This window comes from Thalassophryne amazonica, chromosome 17, assembly GCF_902500255.1.
Source record: "Thalassophryne amazonica chromosome 17, fThaAma1.1, whole genome shotgun sequence".
Lineage (NCBI taxonomy): Eukaryota > Metazoa > Chordata > Actinopteri > Batrachoidiformes > Batrachoididae > Thalassophryne > Thalassophryne amazonica.
The window spans coordinates 34,304,746-34,324,911 of record NC_047119.1 but is presented as its reverse complement, the minus strand read 5'-3'; the positions used below and the strand labels follow the sequence as shown (position 1 = coordinate 34,324,911).

Genomic DNA, 20,166 nt, shown 5'->3' with positions numbered 1-20,166 from the left:
CAATGGCACAATTGTACGGACGGTGCGGGGGAAGGGTGAGTGCCAGATCCTTGCTGAAGACGTCAGCAAGATTGTGGTACTCAACCGGCACTGCCGTCAGATTGGGAGGGACTTTGACCTCCTCCTTAGCCTGTAAACCGGGAGGAACCGAGGATCCTAAACACACCCGATGGCAGGTTTCGCTCCACTGACCCACCACCCCAGACGGCCAATCAATCCGGGGATTGTGCTTCAACATCCATGGGAAGCCCAAAATCACGCGGGAGGTAGAAGGAGTTACAAAAAACTCAATCTCCTCCTGATGGTTTCCAGACACCACCAGAGTTACTGGTTGTGTCTTGTGTGTGATTAAAGGGAGGAGGGTGCCATCTAGTGCCCGCACCTGCGATGGCGAAGGAAGCGCCACCAGAGGGAGCCCTACCTCCCTTGCCTATCTGCTGTCTAGCAAATTCCCTTCTGACCCCGTGTCCACCAGTGCTGGGGCTTGAAGGGTTAAATCCCCGCTCAGGATTGTAACTGGGAGTCATGTGGCAATCTGTGTGTGTCCCACGTGAATGTTTTGACCCCCCCTTAGCCCAGTCTCTGAGGGCGGTTGTTGTTGTGGCCGTTTGGGGCAGTTTTTCTGTGTGTGCTCCTTTGAGCTGCAGAGAAAACACTCCCCGCGGACCAGCCTCCTCATTTTGGCCCTGTGCGTTTCCCTAACAACGTCAGCAGGGGGAGCTGTTGCCCCACGGAGCGCTGCGGCTGTGGAGCGTGGGGAGGACGGCGCGTATCCGGCCACGTCCTTCGCCTCGCTCCCGACGGCGTTCCTCCAACCGATTGTCTAACCGTATAACGAGATCGATAAGCCCATCTAAATCCCGCGGTTCCTCCTTAGCTACCAGATGCTCCTTCAGGACCGATGACAGTCCGTTTATGAAGGCGGCGCGGAGCGCAACGTTATTCCAGCCGGACCTCGCAGCCGCGATGCGGAAGTCGACTGCATATTCGGCTGCGCGCCGGCGCCCCTGTCGCATTGACAGCAGCATTGTTGAAGCGGTCTCTCCTCTGTTAGGGTGATCAAACACTGTTCTGAACTCCCTCACAAACCCAGTGTATGCTGATAACAACCGTGAGTTCTGTTCCCAGAGCGCCGTAGCCCAGGCGCGTGCCTACCCCGAAGCAGAGTAATCACATAAGCTATTTTACTAGCATCTGACGCGTACATGACGGGACGTTGTGCGAAGATGAGCGAACACTGCATGAGAAAGTCCGCGCACGTCTCCACACAACCTCCGTACGGCTCAGGAGGGCTTATGTATGCTTCAGGGGATGGTGGGAGGGGTTGTTGAACCACCACTGGAACGTTCATATCCTGCACAGGGTCGGCAGGAGGAGGAGCTGCAGCAGCACCCTGAGCGCTCGCCGCCACCTGGAAAGGCACCAAACAAAAGTTCCAGCATCATCACCTTGCCCAATGCAGATTCGAGATTCATCACTGAATATGACTTTCATCCAGTCATCCACAGTCCACAATTGCTTTTCCTTAGCCCATTGTAACCTTGTTTTTTTCTGTTTAGGTGTTAATGATGCCTTTCGTTTAGCTTTTCTGTATGTAAATCCCATTTCCTTTAGGCGGTTTCTTACAGTTCGGTCACAGACGTTGACTCCAGTTTCCTCCCATTCGTTCCTCATTTGTTTTGTTGTACATTTTCGATTTTTTGAGACATATTGCTTTAAGTTTTCTGTCTTGACACTTTGTCTTCCTTGGTTACCAGTATGTTTGCCTTTAAACAACCTTCCCATGTTGTTTGTATTTGGTCCAGAGTTTAGACACAGCTGACTGTGAATAACCAACATCTTTTGCAACATTGCGTATGATTTACTCTCTTTTAAGAGTTTGATAATCCTCTCCTTTGTTTCAATTGACATCTCTCGTGTTGGAGCCATGATTCATGTCAGTCCACTTGGTGCATGGTGCAACAGCTTTCCAAGGTGTGTTCACTCCTTTTTAGATGCAGACTAACGAGCAGATCTGATATGATGCAGGTGTTAGTTTTGGGGAAGAAAATTTACAGGGTGATTCCATAATTTTTTCCTCAGAATTGAGTGATTCCATTTTTTTTTCCTCTGCTTGGTCTAAAAAAGTAACCGTTACTGACTGCCACAATCTTTTTTTCTTGATTTCTTGTAGTGTTTCTTAAAGCCAGAAAGTTGCCATTTGAAATGACTTTAGTTTTGTGTCATGTCTGTGATCTGCTTTTTTTCTACAAAATTAAACAACTGAATGAACATCCTCTGAGGCCGGTGATTCCATAATTTTTGCCAGGGGTTGTACAAGGAGAATGGGCCTCAGGCAGCTTTGAACCTGGGATATTTTGCTTGGAGGGAAAAAAGTACATTACCATTTGTGCTGTTGCGTTGTCACACAATAGGAACTACTCTGAAAATGAAATGAGTTGTATATCATATTGCCAGATGAACATATTTGACTGTATTTGAACAAATATGTTAACATGGGGAGTTATGAACAACTCATGTATGTTTCTAATAACTAACACCATACAACCAAATGGTGGCGAAAGCAGTTGGTGTAGCTGGTCTGAGGTCCACTAGTGACGGTGCTTATCTATGGATTTTAAGTCATGAAGTGGATGAGATTGTACAATTTCCCTGGGACATGACACAATCCGATGCAGACGTTAAAGTTCATAGCAAAATATACCCCAGACACTCATCTTAAAAATGTTTTAATTCTTAAGAAGCAACCTGTTCTGTGCCTGCTGCTTTAAAACAAAAGGTGCTGCTGCTTGCCACGCCCATTTTGCAGTCTGAGACAGCCATATGTCACAGAATTTTTAATCCCTAATTTTGAGGACTTGTGAATTGTTTAACATGAAACCCCAACTGAATTTAACTGAGAATGATATGTATTTATTTTGCACAGTATGGCTCCTTTAAGGCTGCAGTGTGTCAAATTTAATGCCATCTAGTGGTGAGGTTGCAGATTGCATTATGCTGTCACTAGTCATTATTTTGTTTCCCTTCATGTTTTCATTTCTTTGTGGATGGAGATTTATGCTTCCTTGCCTTCTTTTATGATAAGCAATATGTATGATCCTCATTTTCATAAAAATGAGGGTTTTCTATCTTGTTAGCCTGCACTGGAAACCGGTCTTTTGACCATTGTGCAAAATGCAAAAGATTAAGCATGTCCCTTTTGGGCTACTGTATCAAGATGGTGGTGTAACATGGCACCTTTATGTGGGGGCCCACTCCCAAGTACATATGAAGGGCTCATTCTGAACCTATGAAACACATACATTTTTTTGTCAATTTGTTAATTTTGTTGCAATACTTCCATTTCTTCTTCTTAATTTTTCTTCTTAATTTTTTTTTTATATAGCGCCAAATCACAACAAACAGTTGCCCCAAGGCGCTTTATATTGTAAGGCAAGGCCATACAATAATTATGTAAAACCCCAATGGTCAAAACGACCCCCTGTGAGCAAGCACTTGGCTACAGTGGGAAGGAAAAACTCCCTTTTAACAGGAAGAAACCTCCAGCAGAACCAGGCTCAGGGAGGGGCAGTCTTCTGCTGGGACTGGTTGGGGCTGAGGGAGAGAACCAGGAAAAAGACATGCTGTGGAGGGGAGCAGAGATCGATCACTAATGATTAAATGCAGAGTGGTGCATACAGAGCAAAAAGAGAAAGAAACAGTGCATCATGGGAACCCCCCCAGCAGTCTACGTCTATCGCAGCATAACTAAGGGATGGTTCAGGGTCACCTGATCCAGCCCTAACTATAAGCTTTAGCAAAAAGGAAAGTTTTAAGCCTAATCTTAAAAGTAGAGAGGGTGTCTGTCTCCCTGATCTGAATTGGGAGCTGGTTCCACAGGAGAGGAGCCTGAAAGCTGAAGGCTCTGCCTCCCATTCTACTCTTACAAACCCTAGGAACTACAAGTAAGCCTGCAGTCTGAGAGCGAAGCGCTCTATTGGGGTGATATGGTACTACGAGGTCCCTAAGATAAGATGGGACCTGATTATTCAAAACCTTATAAGTAAGAAGAAGAATTTTAAATTCTATTCTAGAATTAACAGGAAGTCAATGAAGAGAGGCCAATATGGGTGAGATATGCTCTCTCCTTCTAGTCCCCGTCAGTACTCTAGCTGCAGCATTTTGAATTAACTGAAGGCTTTTTAGGGAACTTTTAGGACAACCTGATAATAATGAATTACAATAGTCCAGCCTAGAGGAAATAAATGCATGAATTAGTTTTTCAGCATCACTCTGAGACAAGACCTTTCTGATTTTAGAGATATTGCGTAAATGCAAAAAAGCAGTCCTACATATTTGTTTAATATGCGCTTTGAATGACATATCCTGATCAAAAATGACTCCAAGATTTCTCACAGTATCACTAGAGGTCAGGGTAATGCCATCCAGAGTAAGGATCTGGTTAGACACCATGTTTCTAAGATTTGTGGGGCCAAGTACAATAACTTCAGTTTTATCTGAGTTTAAAAGCAGGAAATTAGAGGTCATCCATGTCTTTATGTCTGTAAGACAATCCTGCAGTTTAGCTAATTGGTGTGTGTCCTCTGGCTTCATGGATAGATAAAGCTGGGTATCATCTGCGTAACAATGAAAATTTAAGCAATACCGTCTAATAATACTGCCTAAGGGAAGCATGTATAAAGTGAATAAAATTGGTCCTAGCACAGAACCTTGAGGAACTCCATAATTAACTTTAGTCTGTGAAGAAGATTCCCCATTTACATGAACAAATTGTAATCTATTAGACAATATGATTCAAACCACCGCAGCGCAGTGCCTTTAATATCTATGGCATGCTCTAATCTCTGTAATAAAATTTTATGGTCAACAGTATCAAAGCAGCACTGAGGTCTAACAGAACAAGCACAGAGATGAGTCCACTGTCCGAGGCCATAAGAAGATCATTTGTAACCTTCACTAATGCTGTTTCTGTACTATGATGAATTCTAAAACCTGACTGAAACTCTTCAAATAGACCATTCCTCTGCAGATGATCAGTTAGCTGTTTTACAACTACACTTTCAAGAATTTTTGAGAGAAAAGGAAGGTTGGAGATTGGCCTATAATTAGCTAAGATAGCTGGGTCAAGTGATGGCTTTTTAAGTAATGGTTTAATACTGCCACCTTAAAAGCCTGTGGTACATAGCCAACTAACAAAGATAGATTGATCATATTTAAGATCAAAGCATTAAATAATGATAGGGCTTCTGCTAATAAACATCTCTAAATCCTACACAGCTTTAAATAAAACAAACATCTACAACAAAAAGCAACATGTTGGTCATTGTTGTGTCCCAAGGTTCTTGAAATGGAGCAATATCTCCACCTGGTGTACATTTACCATTAATTCAGGTGTAACAGAATTTCAACAAGAATACTAGTATAAACATATAAGCCAGAAAAGAATATAAAATCCAATACCGTTAAGAGTGTAAACATTGTTTGTCCCACATTAAAGCCATGCCGCCAGTTGTGGTAAGTGATTCTCCTGTAGCCTTTACTGACCGAATACATGAAGCAAACCAGTACCTGAGACGGGAAAACAGAATTCGCACAACAAAATCAGTCATTTTAAGTGTTGTGATTACACGCTGCTAAAGCAGCAATGACTTCATAGATGTCTATGGGCGTGCATATCACCTCTTGAGGGACCTGGAATTTCTTAACCACCCCAACCTCGTAGTACATCTGGATCCCGCACTTCACCAGCTCCTTCTCTGTACAGTTAAAGTCCGAAAAGCGGAACTCATAGATCTCAAACTTCTTGATGAGTGGAGGTAGGTCAGCTTTCTAAAAGTGAGGAATGTAAAAAAAAAAAAGATTCTCTCATATCTCTAACTGCACAAAAACAGAATCAGACACAGAAAGTGTGCTTCTTCTTTCTTATACTGTCATTAACATTTTTACACTAGATGCTTCTTTGACAATAAATATATTAAACATCATCATAGAGACTGGTTTTATTACTAGGATTTCTCTGAGCTCATCCTCTTCGCACTCTGCAGGTTCACAGCCGTACACTTCTCTGGTGTTCTGCAAGAGATTAATAAAGTTTTAATGTAAGTATATCCAGAATAAATGTTACATGTTTTAGCCATGACACCTCCCACAGCTATAAGATTGTTATGTTGATGCAAAAGCATTTGTTTGTCCATCATGTCAGTCAGAAATCATTTCTGTTAAACAAGTCAAATCATCTAGCACAGAGATTATGGGATAAACAGACTATAACCCCTAACAACTAACACTAACCCCTTAACTCTAACCCAAAAACTCTAGCCATGGTGTCAAACTGGAAGGCTCTGGGATAATGCCAGTAAGGCGGCATGTTTGCAGCCTATGATAGGCTGGTTGCACAAGAAAATATGTTTACTGATTTGCACATTAATATAAAGTACAGTAACTCCCGATGCCAATATGATGCTTTGCTTTGGGTTTTTTGTGGTTGTGTTACATAGTTTTGTGCAGCCATGCCAAGCAGAGTAGGTCCTGACTAGTACTTGATTGGGAGACTGCTTAGGAACACCAGGAGTTGTGCATGTTTCTCCATGTAGACCTGGAGTTGAAGATCAAGGTCATCCCATACCTGGCAACATTTGAATTTACCAGTGCGGGACACCCACGCACGACTGCGAGTGCCAACGGCATGAAGTATAACTAGGGGAGTCTGGGGGCATGCCCGGGCCCACACAACTGTGGGACTAATGGGCGTCCCACAGACACACACATGCGGAACACGGTAGTAAATACGGAGACCGTCCCGCCCAGTGTGGGAGGGTTGGCAGCTCTGGCATCCAGCGTAAAACTTGTCCCAAACCCCATTGTGGATCTCTACTGGATCCACTGTGGCAACCCTGAGAATTTCACTTCCACTTCACATAGCAGCTTTGTAAATGTATCATGATACAATCAATACTAAAATGCCCAGAGTGGCTCCAATGCAGATACTTTGCAATAACTCATGACATGTTACATTGAAAAGTCTTGAGTTGAGTCAGAAGGGTGAAGCTGTAAGCTAGTACCACTACGGCCAACAAACTTATCACTCCTGGTTGGGTCAACTGGGTCAGGGTGTGGCACATGGAAAGACCCCGAACATCCAACCAGCCCAGGTACTATGTCTGACGGCATCCTCCAAGTGTATCACTAGATGTCTGTACCTGTCGTACTCAATTTATTACGTTCTAGAATTTAGAATCTGGTCAATGATCAGTTTGGCTTTGAAGCAACTTTTAATGCAAAACACTGAAAAACAAAGTAAACTTCAGTTTATACATGTTGTCCACAACAGTGGGAGCTGAGTTCACTGTTTGAATGAATAAATGAATTTCAAGGACCTTTGAATGAAACCAGTTATTTTTCTGCATTGCCCTCTGAAACTAATGCTAGTTTAGTACAAACCAGGATCTCCTGAATCTCGTCATCACGACATTTGACATGGTATAGCACCATGTCCTGTGCGATGTCTTTCCGGTTCTCAATCTTATTCATCTTGTCGTATGTGTCTGGGTTCAAAACCGACCAGCCCAGAAACTGGGTCAGCGCCTGAAAGACAAATATAACCGCAATGTGTGACTTTTCCTACAAAATTGTTATTGAATGTGACAGATTTCACCAAGTCATTAAAAATCAAAGTTGGACTATATTGGGAAGTTGAATTCAAAATGTTGATGTTGTTATGGGATATGGTCATAGAGCCAAACCTCATCATTTTGTGTGGCAGCATTCATTACCCCTGCCAAAGAGGTTACATTTTCAGTGCTGTTTGTTTTCCTACTGAACTGATTTTTATGAAACTTGGTGGAAGGGTGGGGTATTAGTGCATCAGATAAGAGAATATTTAGAGCGGAATCCTGCAAATGGTGATAAAAGCATCAAATTCGGCAGAAATAGTCCTCAGACAATCCTCTTTTGAAAAAAACCACTTGGCCACTTGAATTTTCAGTTGGCGTTCAGGTAGGAGTCAATTGAAGAATTACACAGGAGTCAAAATTAAAAGATGCTCCAATCATATTGAAACCTATGCCACATTATTTGCCTGATCATAAAGATTCCAGAAGGTATGGTTTGGACGGTCTATAACTGAATTCTGTTAAAGTTAAAGTTGCTCCAATTTTGGTAAAAAGTGATGCAAATTACTAGTTGAGTTAAAACGGTTTTAAAAAGGAATAGTTTGGACCATGTATCATCCTTATTTATCACGTTACGGGATAACATATGTCACATGTCATAGAATCCAATAGATGTAGACCTTGTTTGACCTTTACTTTGGAGACCAAGCATTCAACATTGTCAAAACTATTCCATTTATTAATCTTATTAGCTCAACCAATAATTTGCATCACTTTTTACCAAAATTGGAGCAACTTTAACTTTTGACCCCTGTACAAACCGACACTGACCTTTGTCACCATTCTTGCTGTTTTTATCCCATAACTCTATAGAATTCAGTCACAGATAGACCAAACTATACCTTTTTGGAATCTTTATGATCAGGCAAATAATGTGGAATATTTTCAATATGATTGGAGCATCTTTTAATTTTGACCTATGTGTAATTCTTCAATTGACCCCTACCTGACCACAGATTGAAAAGTCAAGTGGCCAATCTTTTTTTTTTTTTTTTTCAAAAGAGGAGTGTCTAAGGAGTATTTCTGCCGAATTTGATGCTTTTATCACCATTTGCATGATTGTTTCAGTTATCTGCTGCACTATATGGACCAAGAAGGAAACCAGTAACTTTTGGAGTGGATCCAATCAAAGGGGCAGATCCAGGAATTTTTTTCCCACATTTTTTTTAAGATTGTGAGTGCCATTCTAATCCTGTCACATCTCACAAAGACCACTTTGGAAAACCACAATTTTTTTTATTATGGAGGTCTACACTGTTTGTGTGCTCTTCAAGATGTTTGTAAATTCTGAGTGGTTACCTCCATAAGTTGCTCATCCTGCTCATCAAATGGTTTGCCGTCTTTTCTGTTGTAGAAAGTCGCCACTCCGACTATTTCTTCTTTCTTGTTGACGATGGGCAGCGACAGAACATTTTTTACCGTCCACCCGCTGCTGTCGAGTGCTTCGGTCTGTACCATCGACACAATAGCATCATCATCATCATCTCGGATCAGTTGCCCTACTGCAAACGATGGACTCTTCTCCTTTCACTTCAGAGATGTTCGGTGTCTTACCTGAAATTGAAACATCTCATCGGCAGCTGCGTTCATAATGTTACAAATCTAAAAAGCGGGAAAAAACAAAATGATCAATGTTGAAGATGCAATAATTTGGTTGTAAGTAATTTTGAAATTTGTTGAAAGAAAGAAATTCAACTCACAAAACCCGTCTCAGCAACATAAGTAGGCAGGCCGCTACTCAAAGCCCAGTGATCTGCAGGCGGGTTGCTGTCGAGCAGAAGACAAGTTAGCAGGCATCAACTCAAATGGTTTATTTTATTATGAAATAAAAATATCTTAAAGGGGACCTATTGTGCCAAGGTACTACAAATTGTAGGGCTGAAACAGCTTGTTTTAGAGATCGTGACACAGGTCACAAACATCCATATTTGGATCTTTTTGTTTAAGAGTCACGCCCACTAAGTAGATGTGTACCCTGTATGAAGTACCCCCAAAAAAATCTCCTAGAGAAACACAGAGGCACTGCTTATGTCTACCATGAGAGTGGGTGTGGCAAGATGTAGCTGTTTCCGTTTAAAGCAACAGGCACAGATGTAGATTTTGTAACGATATAAAAATGTGTTTCTTCTTGTGCATGTTTGCATGTCTCTGTGGTGCTGTTGGCATAATACATAAACAGTCTGTTTTAAAACACTTTCTTACATGCCCAGACAGACAAGTGGACCATCCCCACTTCAGGAAAGTACGGTGCATCCAGAAAGTATTCACAGCGCTTCACTTTCTACATTTTGTTATGTTACAGCCTTATTCCAAAATGAATGTTATTTTTTTCTCAAAATTCTACACACAACACCCCATAATGACAATGTGAAAAAAGTTTTTTTTTAGATTTTTTTGCAAATTTATTAAAATAAAGAAATAACTAAGAAATCACATGTACATAAGTATTCGCATCCTGAGTAGACTTCCAGTTCCTGTCGCTGAAAAACGTCCCCACAGTATGATGCTGTCACCACCATGCTTCACTCTAGGGATGGTGCCTGGTGTAAAACTTTCCATATGCACTGTAACCAGCCATCTGCCATTGCCAAGTGAAAAGTGGGGCATCCCCTTGGGCTTCTCCAGCCAATGAGGTCCTCAAGACTCAAGCACTACAGAACCATCTTGTGTCCTGGATGGCAATCACCCAGGAAGGTAACTAGCCCACCCCAACCTCTCAAAAGTAGCAATCTATCTGCTACAGCCTGGTGGAGCATGGGAGTTCCCTTGGATTTCTCCAGTACCTGGAGTCCTCAGCATGGAAATACCTGCATTCTGGATACTTCCACGTAGAGCAGGGGTGGCCAAGTTCGGTCCTCGAGAGCCACATTCCTGACACTCTTAGTTGTCTCCCTGCTCCAACACACCTGAATCCAATGAAAGGTTCATTAAAAGTCTGCTAACGAATCTTTCATTGGATTCAGGTGTGTTGGAGCAGGAAGACAACTACGAGTGTCAGGAATGTGGCTCTCGAGGACCGAACTTGCCCACCCCTGACGTAGAGAGAAATGCACAACATGGCCAAAACATTTGAGCTGACACTCCCTCACAATACAAGTGATACTCTTCATCTGAGTCTCCCTACATAATTGTGTGTTCGACACAAAGGTCATTCCAGTGGGACCCAAGAATCCTCCAAAGGCACTTAGTACCAAAGACATCTGGTTATCGCCTTGGGTCGCTGGTTAGCATCCAAGTCTCACAACCATACAGTAAGACAGGAAACACCAGCAAACAAGACTTGGACTTTCATTCTCATTCTCTCCTCATGACTCCATAAGCTCTTCCAAGTTGGCTTTTAATCTCAAAAGCCAAGGACCCAGAGTCCTGAGTGTTACCAGGGAGATAAATGTATAATACAATCCCTTTAATGTGGGATATAAACTGATTGATATTATCATTTTATTGTAATACTGCAGCTTTAGTAATGCAAATTTTTCCAATGGGAATTAATGACTTACGGTATTACTTTAATGTCCTCTTTCCCGTGTAATATATAATCAATCACTTTGTAGAAATTTACCTCCTGATGGGGAAAAACAATGAAGGACATTGTTAAGAGATAAAAGAGTTGCAATAGAGAACCAATGCAGCATCATGTCAGATCGCTGATTAATATGCGATGAATTACCCTTCCGTCAGGGGTTACGGGGCCAGAATAAGGTGCCTGTTCTCCCATCAGCACAGGCCAAACATCGAAGAACTCCTAGAAAGGTTCGACAAGCAGCACAGAGGTCAACATGACTCTTCGTGATCAACCAAAACTGTGATAAGCCATAGATGACCTCAAGTACCTTCTCCTTTGTCATGTCTAGTAAACCAACGGAGTAGCGGTCACAGTTGAGGTAGGCTCGGACCGTGTACAAGGCTTTGTGAAACTGTCGCTCAATGTCCGTCAGCTCTTCAAATACTTTGTTGGCCGACCACAGCAGCAGCTAGGAAGCACAGTATACACCGGGTTAGTGCGCCGTGGTCCTGTGCACTGTGGATTAACGCGTGCGGTCCCTCACCTGTCCTTTACGTGTCTCACAGTTGTGGAGGTAACTCAGGTGGAAGATCTTCAAGTTCAGCGTTGCAATTTTTAGATATTTTAAGAAAAGCTAAACAGGGAAATGGAAAGTGTCAATTACAGAAGCATTTGGCACAGTGTCAAAAGAAAAAAAAGTGAAATATAAATGTGACATTGTGAAAACATGGACTGATATCAGATAGAGTATCATTTAGTATCCTGCAAAAGGATGGAAGCGGTGGGTGCCCAGTCACACAGCACTTAACGAAGGGCAACGAAGCCCTAACAAAACAAGAAATCTGGAATTTCGTTGACTTTCATTGGTATCGTTTAACTTTCACTCAGCTTTGTTCCTCCAGCAGTTGCTTCGTCTGGATTTTTAAACTGTCGAAAAATTTGAATGAAGGACAACGAAAACCTCAATTTGTCCGTATTTCATTTTCCTGTTGTTCTTGACGGTTTCTTATCGTTTGCTTAGTTTTACTAATTTTAGCCTTTCATTTGAATTCATTCAACCAGCTGAATGTTTTCACACAGTACAAAAGCCGGACTTTGAGCGCTTTTGTGGAAGAGCTGCAGCTCCGCCCCAGTGCCGAGTCCTGGCTCCAGACGTGTTTTGTTTAAAGCATCGAGATCAGCGTTAGCTTCAGTTTTGTTTCATTCCTCTTTCATCCCTTTTGCGCTCTTATTCGCAGGCTATTTGGTGATAGCGCTCGCTTGTCCATCCTCAATGAACTGTGATTTTTTTTTTTTACTTTTTTGCCTTCGTTCAGGAATCATCGTATGCCGTGTGACTGGGCCATTACGTAATTACACTGATTCACAATCCTCAATACAAAAATCTGCCATTTAGATTTAAATGTGGCTGCGATTTTATGTCAAACATCCTGACAATCCCATAGTTCCGTGTCTGTGGGTTTAGAAACTGCACTCAGACTCACATCTTCATCCTCAGCGGTGAAAAACGGTCCTGTGGTCTTGTTGAGGGCCATGATCACGGCCACCATGTCTTTGCCGTTGAGGATGGGTGTGGCCAGAACGTTTCGGGTCTGGTACTCCGTGAGAGTATCAACGAATGAGCTGAAGTGCTGGTTCTGAATGACAGCAAATACATGCTGTTAGTGCACACTCAGAGTTGAAAACACAGTCATACATGCCGACTTTCATGTTGCATTCCAAATTATGGTTCTGATGCTCAGACATGCCAGTGAGGGAAAAAAAGGCACCAAACAATAAGGTGCTATTATTATAGTAACCTTAATGCAACGTGTCTAAATGTATGGTGTGAAAAAAAAAAATCATTTTTTTTATGGTGGTGGGGAGGACTTTTTATTTATTTATTTATTTATTTGTCATTAGGCTTGGTTTAATAAATGGTATGTGATCCAACCTGGTAAGGTATCTTTATTTTGAATCCATATTTTTGATAAATTAAAAATAAAGAAAAACAAAGAATTTTATATTTTTGCTTGCACTTATTGTCTGATAGCAAAATTACTATAATAATAATCAATTAAATGGGATAAGAAATGCGCAAAATACATTTTTTTTTTTTGGCAAAAAAAAAATTATCCACCAATTAGTATCACGAGACAGTGAATATACTTCAGCAAAGTATTTCTTATGGCCAGAAGAACCTAATTACTTTAGTTTTGATGATTCAAATGTAGGTATCGTGAACATTAAAGAAAGAGATTTTCCATCACTTTTGAAGAACACAAAGAAGTGTTAAGCTTTTTTTTTTTACAAAGGTGCTGCAAAAATAACAAAAAACTTTTATGATTATTATTTTTATTACTGCTACTATTGTTTTTGGTGTTAGTTGTATACAAATATGAAACATTCAACTAAACATTAGATGCGGAAAGCTTTTCTAAGTGGCAGTTTTTTGCTAAGCTGTCAATAAAGAATGTTCTATTATATACTTTTTGGTTAGCTGTGCCACCACTACATATATATATAAACTTGACAACAAGCAGGGCTTGGCAGAATAAACTAGTAGTGATCTGTTTTAGATTCCTGCTGAGTGCTGACTAAATGTCAGAGGCATCTAATCCACGGCCTGAGCAGAGGCTGATGGGATCTGGAAATAACTGGATTATGTCTGACAGGGGATTTACACCTCTGTTAGTTAACTAAAGACACAAACTCTGGTCTCTTCTTCAACTTGTCTATAACTAACATGTTAGTCACGAAACTCACTGATGCAGTTACAGAAAGTGGGTAGTTTGATGTTATAGTGTTGAAAGCAGGTATTGCTCAGTCTTATTCACCCTCACCAATATTAGAACCACTGGTCTGTCCGTCTGTCTCTCCGGAGATAAATCTTAGCAATCATCCAATGGATTTTTTTTTCATAATTTTTTTTTTTTTTATTTAGAAGACCACACGCCTACATGATGCCTGCTATGTCAAAATACAAGTATGGCTAGATTGCAGTGTTCTTTTGTTTTTTTTTTTTTGCACTACAATTTTCTTCTCTCAGCTCTCAGTGACAATTTGGTGTTTTTCTTGTCCTTCGTAGTAGATGTGACATACGAGGTCTATTAGAAAAGTATCCGACCTTATTATTTTTTTCAAAAACTATATGGATTTGAATCACATGTGATTGCGTCAGACAAGCTTGAACCCTCGTGCGCATGCGTGAGTTTTTTCACGCCTGTCGGTTGCGTCATTCACCTGTGGGCAGGCTTTGAGTGAGCACTGGTCCACCCCCCTCGTCGGAATTCCTTTGTCTGAGAACTTCCTGAGAGACTGGCGCTTTGCTTGATCAAAATTTTTTCAGAAACTGTAAGGCACATCCAAATGAAAGACGTGCGGACAGATTCGCGCGTCGGCACCCAGCCGCTCATGGCGCGGCGCCACAGCAAAACACCTCCGTTGGAAGTCTCACAGGACAAGTTTGAACATGCCCAGCTGTTAAACAATTTCTCGGATACTCACTCGACTGAAAGCCACCGAAAACCGCCTGAATCTTACGAATGGTTATCAACACGGAGGTGTTTTTCTGTGGCGCCGTGCGATGAGCGGCTGCGTGCCGACGCGCGAATCCGTCCGCACATCTTTCATTACAAAATCTCCTTTAACAGTGGAATGTCCCGATAAACTGCTGATCCCGACCTCTTCTGAAACTTCTCTGCTCTCTCACGACGTCCTGGGTCAACAGAGGCTTAAATTTGAAAGTTTTCAGCTCGAAACAGGCTGACGACGGCGGCTCGGGGCACGGTGCGCCGTCCAGCGCCGTGGGCTGTCCTTAAAGCAATAGTAACACTCCTTAATCTCTCATCAGCCGTTACAAAACCGTCTGAATTTCTCGAATGGTGTCCACTTGGATGTGCCTTACAGTTTCTGAAAACATTTTGATCAAGCAACGCGCCAGTCTCTCAGGAAGTTCTCAGACAAAAGAATTCCGAGGAGAGGGTGGACCAGTGCTCACTCAAAGCCTGCCCACAGTCGAATGACGCAACTGACAGGCGTGAAAAAACTCACACATGCGCACGAGGGTTCAAGCTTGTCTGATGTAATTGCACGTGATTCAAATCCATATAGTTTTTGAAAAAAATAAAAAGGTCGGTTTCTTTTCTAATAGACCTCGTACATGATTTTATATATGCATATATATATATATATATATATATATACACACACACATATATATACAGTGAGGAAAATAAGTATTTGAACACCCTGCGATTTTCTAAGTTCTCCCACTTAGAAATCATGGAAGGGTCTGAAATTTTCATCTTAGGTGCATGTCCACTGTGAGAGACATAATCTAAAAAAACAATCCAGAAATCACGATGTATGATTTTTTTAATATATATATATATAATTTATTTGTATGTTACTGCTGCAAATACGCATTTCAACACCTGTGAAAATCAATGTTAATATTTGGTACAGTAGCCTTTGTTTGCAATCACAGAGGTCAAACGTTTCCTGTAGTTTTTCACCAGGTTTGCACACACTGCAGCAGGGATTTTGGTCCATTCCTCCACACAGATCTTCTCTAGATCACCCAGGTTACTGGGCTGATGCTGAGAAAAACGGAGTTTGAGCTCCCTCCAAAGATTTTCTATTGGGTTTAGGTCTGGAGACTGGCTAAGCCACTCCAGAACCTTGATATGCATCTTACGGAGCCACTCCTTGGTTATCCTGGCTTGGTGCTTCGTGCCATTGTCATGTTGGAAGACCCATCCACGACCCATCTTCAATGCTCTAACTGAGGGAAGGAGGTTGGCCCCGGTCATCCTCTCCTTAATACAGTACGGTCGTCCTGTCCAATGTGCAGAAAAACATCCCCAAAGCATGATGCTTCCAGCCCATGCTTCACAGTAGGGACAGTGTTTTTGGGATGGTACTCAGCATTCTTCTTCCTCCAAACACGGTGAGTGGAATTAAGACCAAAAAGTTCTTTTTTGGTCTCATCTGACCACATAACTTTCTCCCATGGTCATGGGCAAACTTAAGACGGGCCTGGACATGTGCTGATTTAAGCAGGGAAACCTTTCGTGCCATGCATGATTTTAACCCATGATGTCTTAGTGTTATTACCCAAAGTAACCTTGGAAACAGTGGTGCCAGCTCTCTTCAGGTCATTGACCAGCTCCTCCCGTGTAGTTCTGGGCTGATTCCTCACCTTTCAAGGTGGGATCTTGCATGGAGCCCCAGTCGGAGGGAGATTGACAGTCATGTTTAGCTTCTTCCATTTTCTAATAATTGCTCCAACAGTTGATCTTTTTTCACCAAGCTGCTTGGTAATTAGGCCGTAGCCCTTTCCAGCCTTGTGGAGGTCTACAATTTTGTCTCTGGTGTCTTTGGACAGCTCTTTGGTCTTAGCCATGTTAGTAGTTGGAGTCTTACTGAGTGTGTGGGGTGGACAGGTGTCTTTATGCAGCTAACGACCTCAAATAGGTGCTTCTAATTTGGAATAATAAATGGAGTGGAGGTGGACTTTTTAGAAGCAGACTAACAGATCTTTGAGGACCAGAATTTCTGCTAATTGGCAGGTGCTGAAATACTTATTTGCAGCAGTAATATGCAAATAAATTATTTAAAAAAAATCATACATTGCAATTTCCGGATTTTCTTGTTTTTGTTTTTGTTTTTTGGATTATGTCTCTCACAGTGGACATGCACCTAAGATGAAAATTTCAGACCCCTCCATGATTTCTAAGTGGGAGAACTTGCAAAATTGCAAGGTGTTCAAATACTTATTTTCCTCACTGTATATATATATATATATATATATATATATATATATATATATATATATATATATATATATATATATATATATATATATATATATATACACGAGGTCTATTAGAAAAGTATCCGACCTTATTTTTTTCAAAAACCATATGGATTTGAATCACATGTGATTGCGTCAGACAAGCTTGAACCCTCGTGCGCATGCGTGACTTTTTCCACGCCTGTCGGTTGCATCATTCGCCTGTGAGCAGGCTTTGAGAGGAGTGGTCCAGCCCCCTCGTCGTTGTTTCATTGCCAGGAAATGGCGGAATGATTTGGGCTTTTTTTCCATCAGAATTTTTTCAGAAACTGTTAGAGACTGGCAGCTGGAAACCATTAGAAAAAGTTATCTGGCTTTCGGTGAAAATGTTACGGGCTTGGTAGAGAATAAGGAGTGTTACTGTCGCTTTAAGGACGGCCCCCAGTGGCTGTGGGGCACGCCACGCTCCGAAGCCGCCATCGACAGGCTGAACGACCATTTCATTTCTAAACGGATGGCTATCTGGATCCGTGACCATCGTGTGCCATTTCTCTGGATATCACAAGAGCTGGACATAAACCATTTTCCGGCAGATTTCACTTTTAACAAGAGATTTTGTCATGGAAAGCCGAGCAGAGGCTTCGAGCGTCACGATGGATTCGCTACTGGAGCAAGACAAAACCACCTCCGTTTTGGTCTCATAGGACAGCTTTGAGATGGCGTTCAGACAGCTGTTGGTGGTTTTTCCATCGAGTGATTATCCGAGAAATTGTGGATGTGCCTGGACATGCCAGAACATGTCCTGTGAGGCTTCATCACGGCGTTGCTTTGCGTCATGCGGCACCGCCACGACGCGCGAAGCCTCCACTCCTCTTTCCATGACAAAACTCATGTAACAGTGGAATGTGCCGTTCATTTCCAAACTGGATGCTGTGTTTTATCCGGGACGTTGTCTGACTAGCACAGGAATTGTGAAAAGACGTGGACATCAGCACTTTTTCGGCACATTGAGACAGACGTGCGGAGGAATTCCACGCGTCGCGGCGGTGCCGCATGGCGCAAAGCAACACCGTGATGAAGCCTCACAGGACATGTTCTGGCATGTCCAGGCACATCCACAATTTCTCAGATAATCACTCGATGGAAAAACCACCGACAGCTGTCTGAACGCCATCTCAAAGACGTCCTGTGAGACCAAAACGGAGGTGGTTCTGTCTCGCTCCAGTAGCGAATCCATCATGACGAGCGAAGCCTCCGCTTGGCTTTCCATGACAAAATCTCTTGTTAAAAGTGAAATCTGCCGGAAAATGGTTGATGTCCAGCTCTTGTGATAACCAGAGAAATGGCACACGATGGTCACGGATCCAGATAGCCATCCGTTTAGAAATGAAATGGTCGTTCAGCCTGTCGAAGGCGACTTCAGAGCGCAGCGCGCCCCACAGCCACTGGGGGCCATCCTTAAAGCGACAGTAACACTCCTTATTCTCTGTGAAGCCCTTAAAATTTTTACCGAATGCCAGATAAATTTTTCGAATGGTTTCCAGCTGCCAGTCTCTAACAGTTTCTGAAAAAATTCTGATGGAAAAAAAGCCCAAATCATTCCGCCATATCCTGGCAATGAAACAAAGATGAGGGGGCTGTACCACTCCTCACTCAAAGCCTGCTCACAGGCGAATGACGCAACCGACAGGCGTGGAAAAACTCACGCATGCGCACGAGGGTTCAAGCTTGTCTGACGCAATCACACGTGATTCAGATCCATATGGTTTTTGAAAAAAATAATAAGGTCGGATACTTTTCTAATAGACCTCGTATATAGTAAAACTCACCTAGACAGTCATCATATAAACCAGACATTCACACTCACTGGACAAAAGTAAAGTCCCAAAGCTTTTGTATGGTTTCAGATGGTACCACACCGCAGTGGACTTAGAAAAAAAGAGTGACTCAACCAAATGTAATCGTTTTAATGCACACAATGCCCAGCGCTTATTTAAAGCAGGTGTTTATTTTGTCAGATGAAGTTTTGCCCCGGTCATTAAATAAGGCAGGTCCCGATTGAAGGTCAGGCTTTTAATCAAGGAAATACATAAGCGTAATTGATGCTGGGGATTCCCGTTAGATCATTCAGTGTCTCCTGGCTGTAACATACATATTTTGCCTGTTTTATACATATAACAGATTTTCTCGGTTTTATACATATAACGGATTTCAATTATAATGGACAAAATTCACTGGTTTTAGTTTTTGTAAGTAACCACAATGACAATTTATGTTTATGTATCATACATTTGTTTTTTGTGGAAATGTACTGCCCCCTATTGGTTGTATGAAAAACATTACATTTAGCTGCCCTTACAAAAGTATAGCAGTGATACCCAAAGTGTAGTCAAATGGTGGGCAATGAAAGTACTGCTGAGTAGCTGCAGTACCCAGTGAATACAACCCCTGGCAATAATTATGGAATCACCGGCCTCGGAGGATGTTCATTCAGTTGTTTAATTTTGTAGAAAAAAAACAGATCACAGACATGACACAAAACTAAAGTCATTTCAAATGGCAACTTTCTGGCTTTAAGAAACACTATAAGAAATCAGGAAAAAAAATTGTGGCAGTCAGTAACGGTTACTTTTTTAGACCAAGCAGAGAGAAAAAAAAAACATGGAATCACTCAATTCTGAGGAATAAATTATGGAATCATGAAAAACAAAAGAACGCTCCAACACATCACTAGTATTTTGTTTCCACCACCTCTGGCTTTTATAACAGCTTGCAGTCTCTGAGGCATGGACTTAATGAGTGATATGTTGGGAAAGTGTCGGTACACGGACCCACAACAGGGGGCGCAAAGGAACGGACAATGGAGTAGGTCAAATAACAACACTTTACTGTTGTGAATGTGCACAACAAATACAACAGATTACAACAATAGATCAGAATCAATTCACAAAGGTGTTGTGTGGGCAGGCTCGAAGATAGGAGACACCAGTCCAAAGCAGAACCGGAACCACACGATTTCCTCCGCCACCAGACCCCGGGAATACTGGAGCCGCCAAGTCCCGAATTCCCAGGTGGCCACTGCCTCCGCGTGTCGGACCTGGTACTGCTGGCGAGGAACAAAAACACAATTAAAGGTGGGCGCGTTTGCACCCAGTAATCCGCACGGCAGGAAAGCTACCTCCACCTCTCGTTGGAAAAAAGGTCTGTTATCACTC

The 20,166-nt window shown here is 42.1% G+C and overlaps 1 protein-coding gene across 2 annotated transcripts in view; it reads right to left on the bottom strand.

The window, feature by feature from the left end:
- Positions 1-20,166, bottom strand: part of LOC117529520 (rod cGMP-specific 3',5'-cyclic phosphodiesterase subunit beta-like) — an 83,435-nt gene that overhangs the window by 43,535 nt on the left and 19,734 nt on the right. For both annotated transcript variants that reach the window (XM_034192324.1, XM_034192323.1), the window contains exons 3-14: positions 12,660-12,812; positions 11,720-11,809; positions 11,504-11,644; positions 11,341-11,415; positions 11,171-11,235; positions 9,371-9,437; positions 9,225-9,272; positions 8,970-9,119; positions 7,441-7,584; positions 6,007-6,072; positions 5,680-5,829; positions 5,461-5,568 (exon numbers count right to left, since the gene is read on the bottom strand). In XM_034192324.1, the coding sequence (XP_034048215.1) occupies positions 5,461-5,568; positions 5,680-5,829; positions 6,007-6,072; positions 7,441-7,584; positions 8,970-9,119; positions 9,225-9,272; positions 9,371-9,437; positions 11,171-11,235; positions 11,341-11,415; positions 11,504-11,644; positions 11,720-11,809; positions 12,660-12,812 (1,257 nt within the window). The remainder of the gene's footprint in view (positions 1-5,460; positions 5,569-5,679; positions 5,830-6,006; positions 6,073-7,440; positions 7,585-8,969; positions 9,120-9,224; positions 9,273-9,370; positions 9,438-11,170; positions 11,236-11,340; positions 11,416-11,503; positions 11,645-11,719; positions 11,810-12,659; positions 12,813-20,166) is intronic.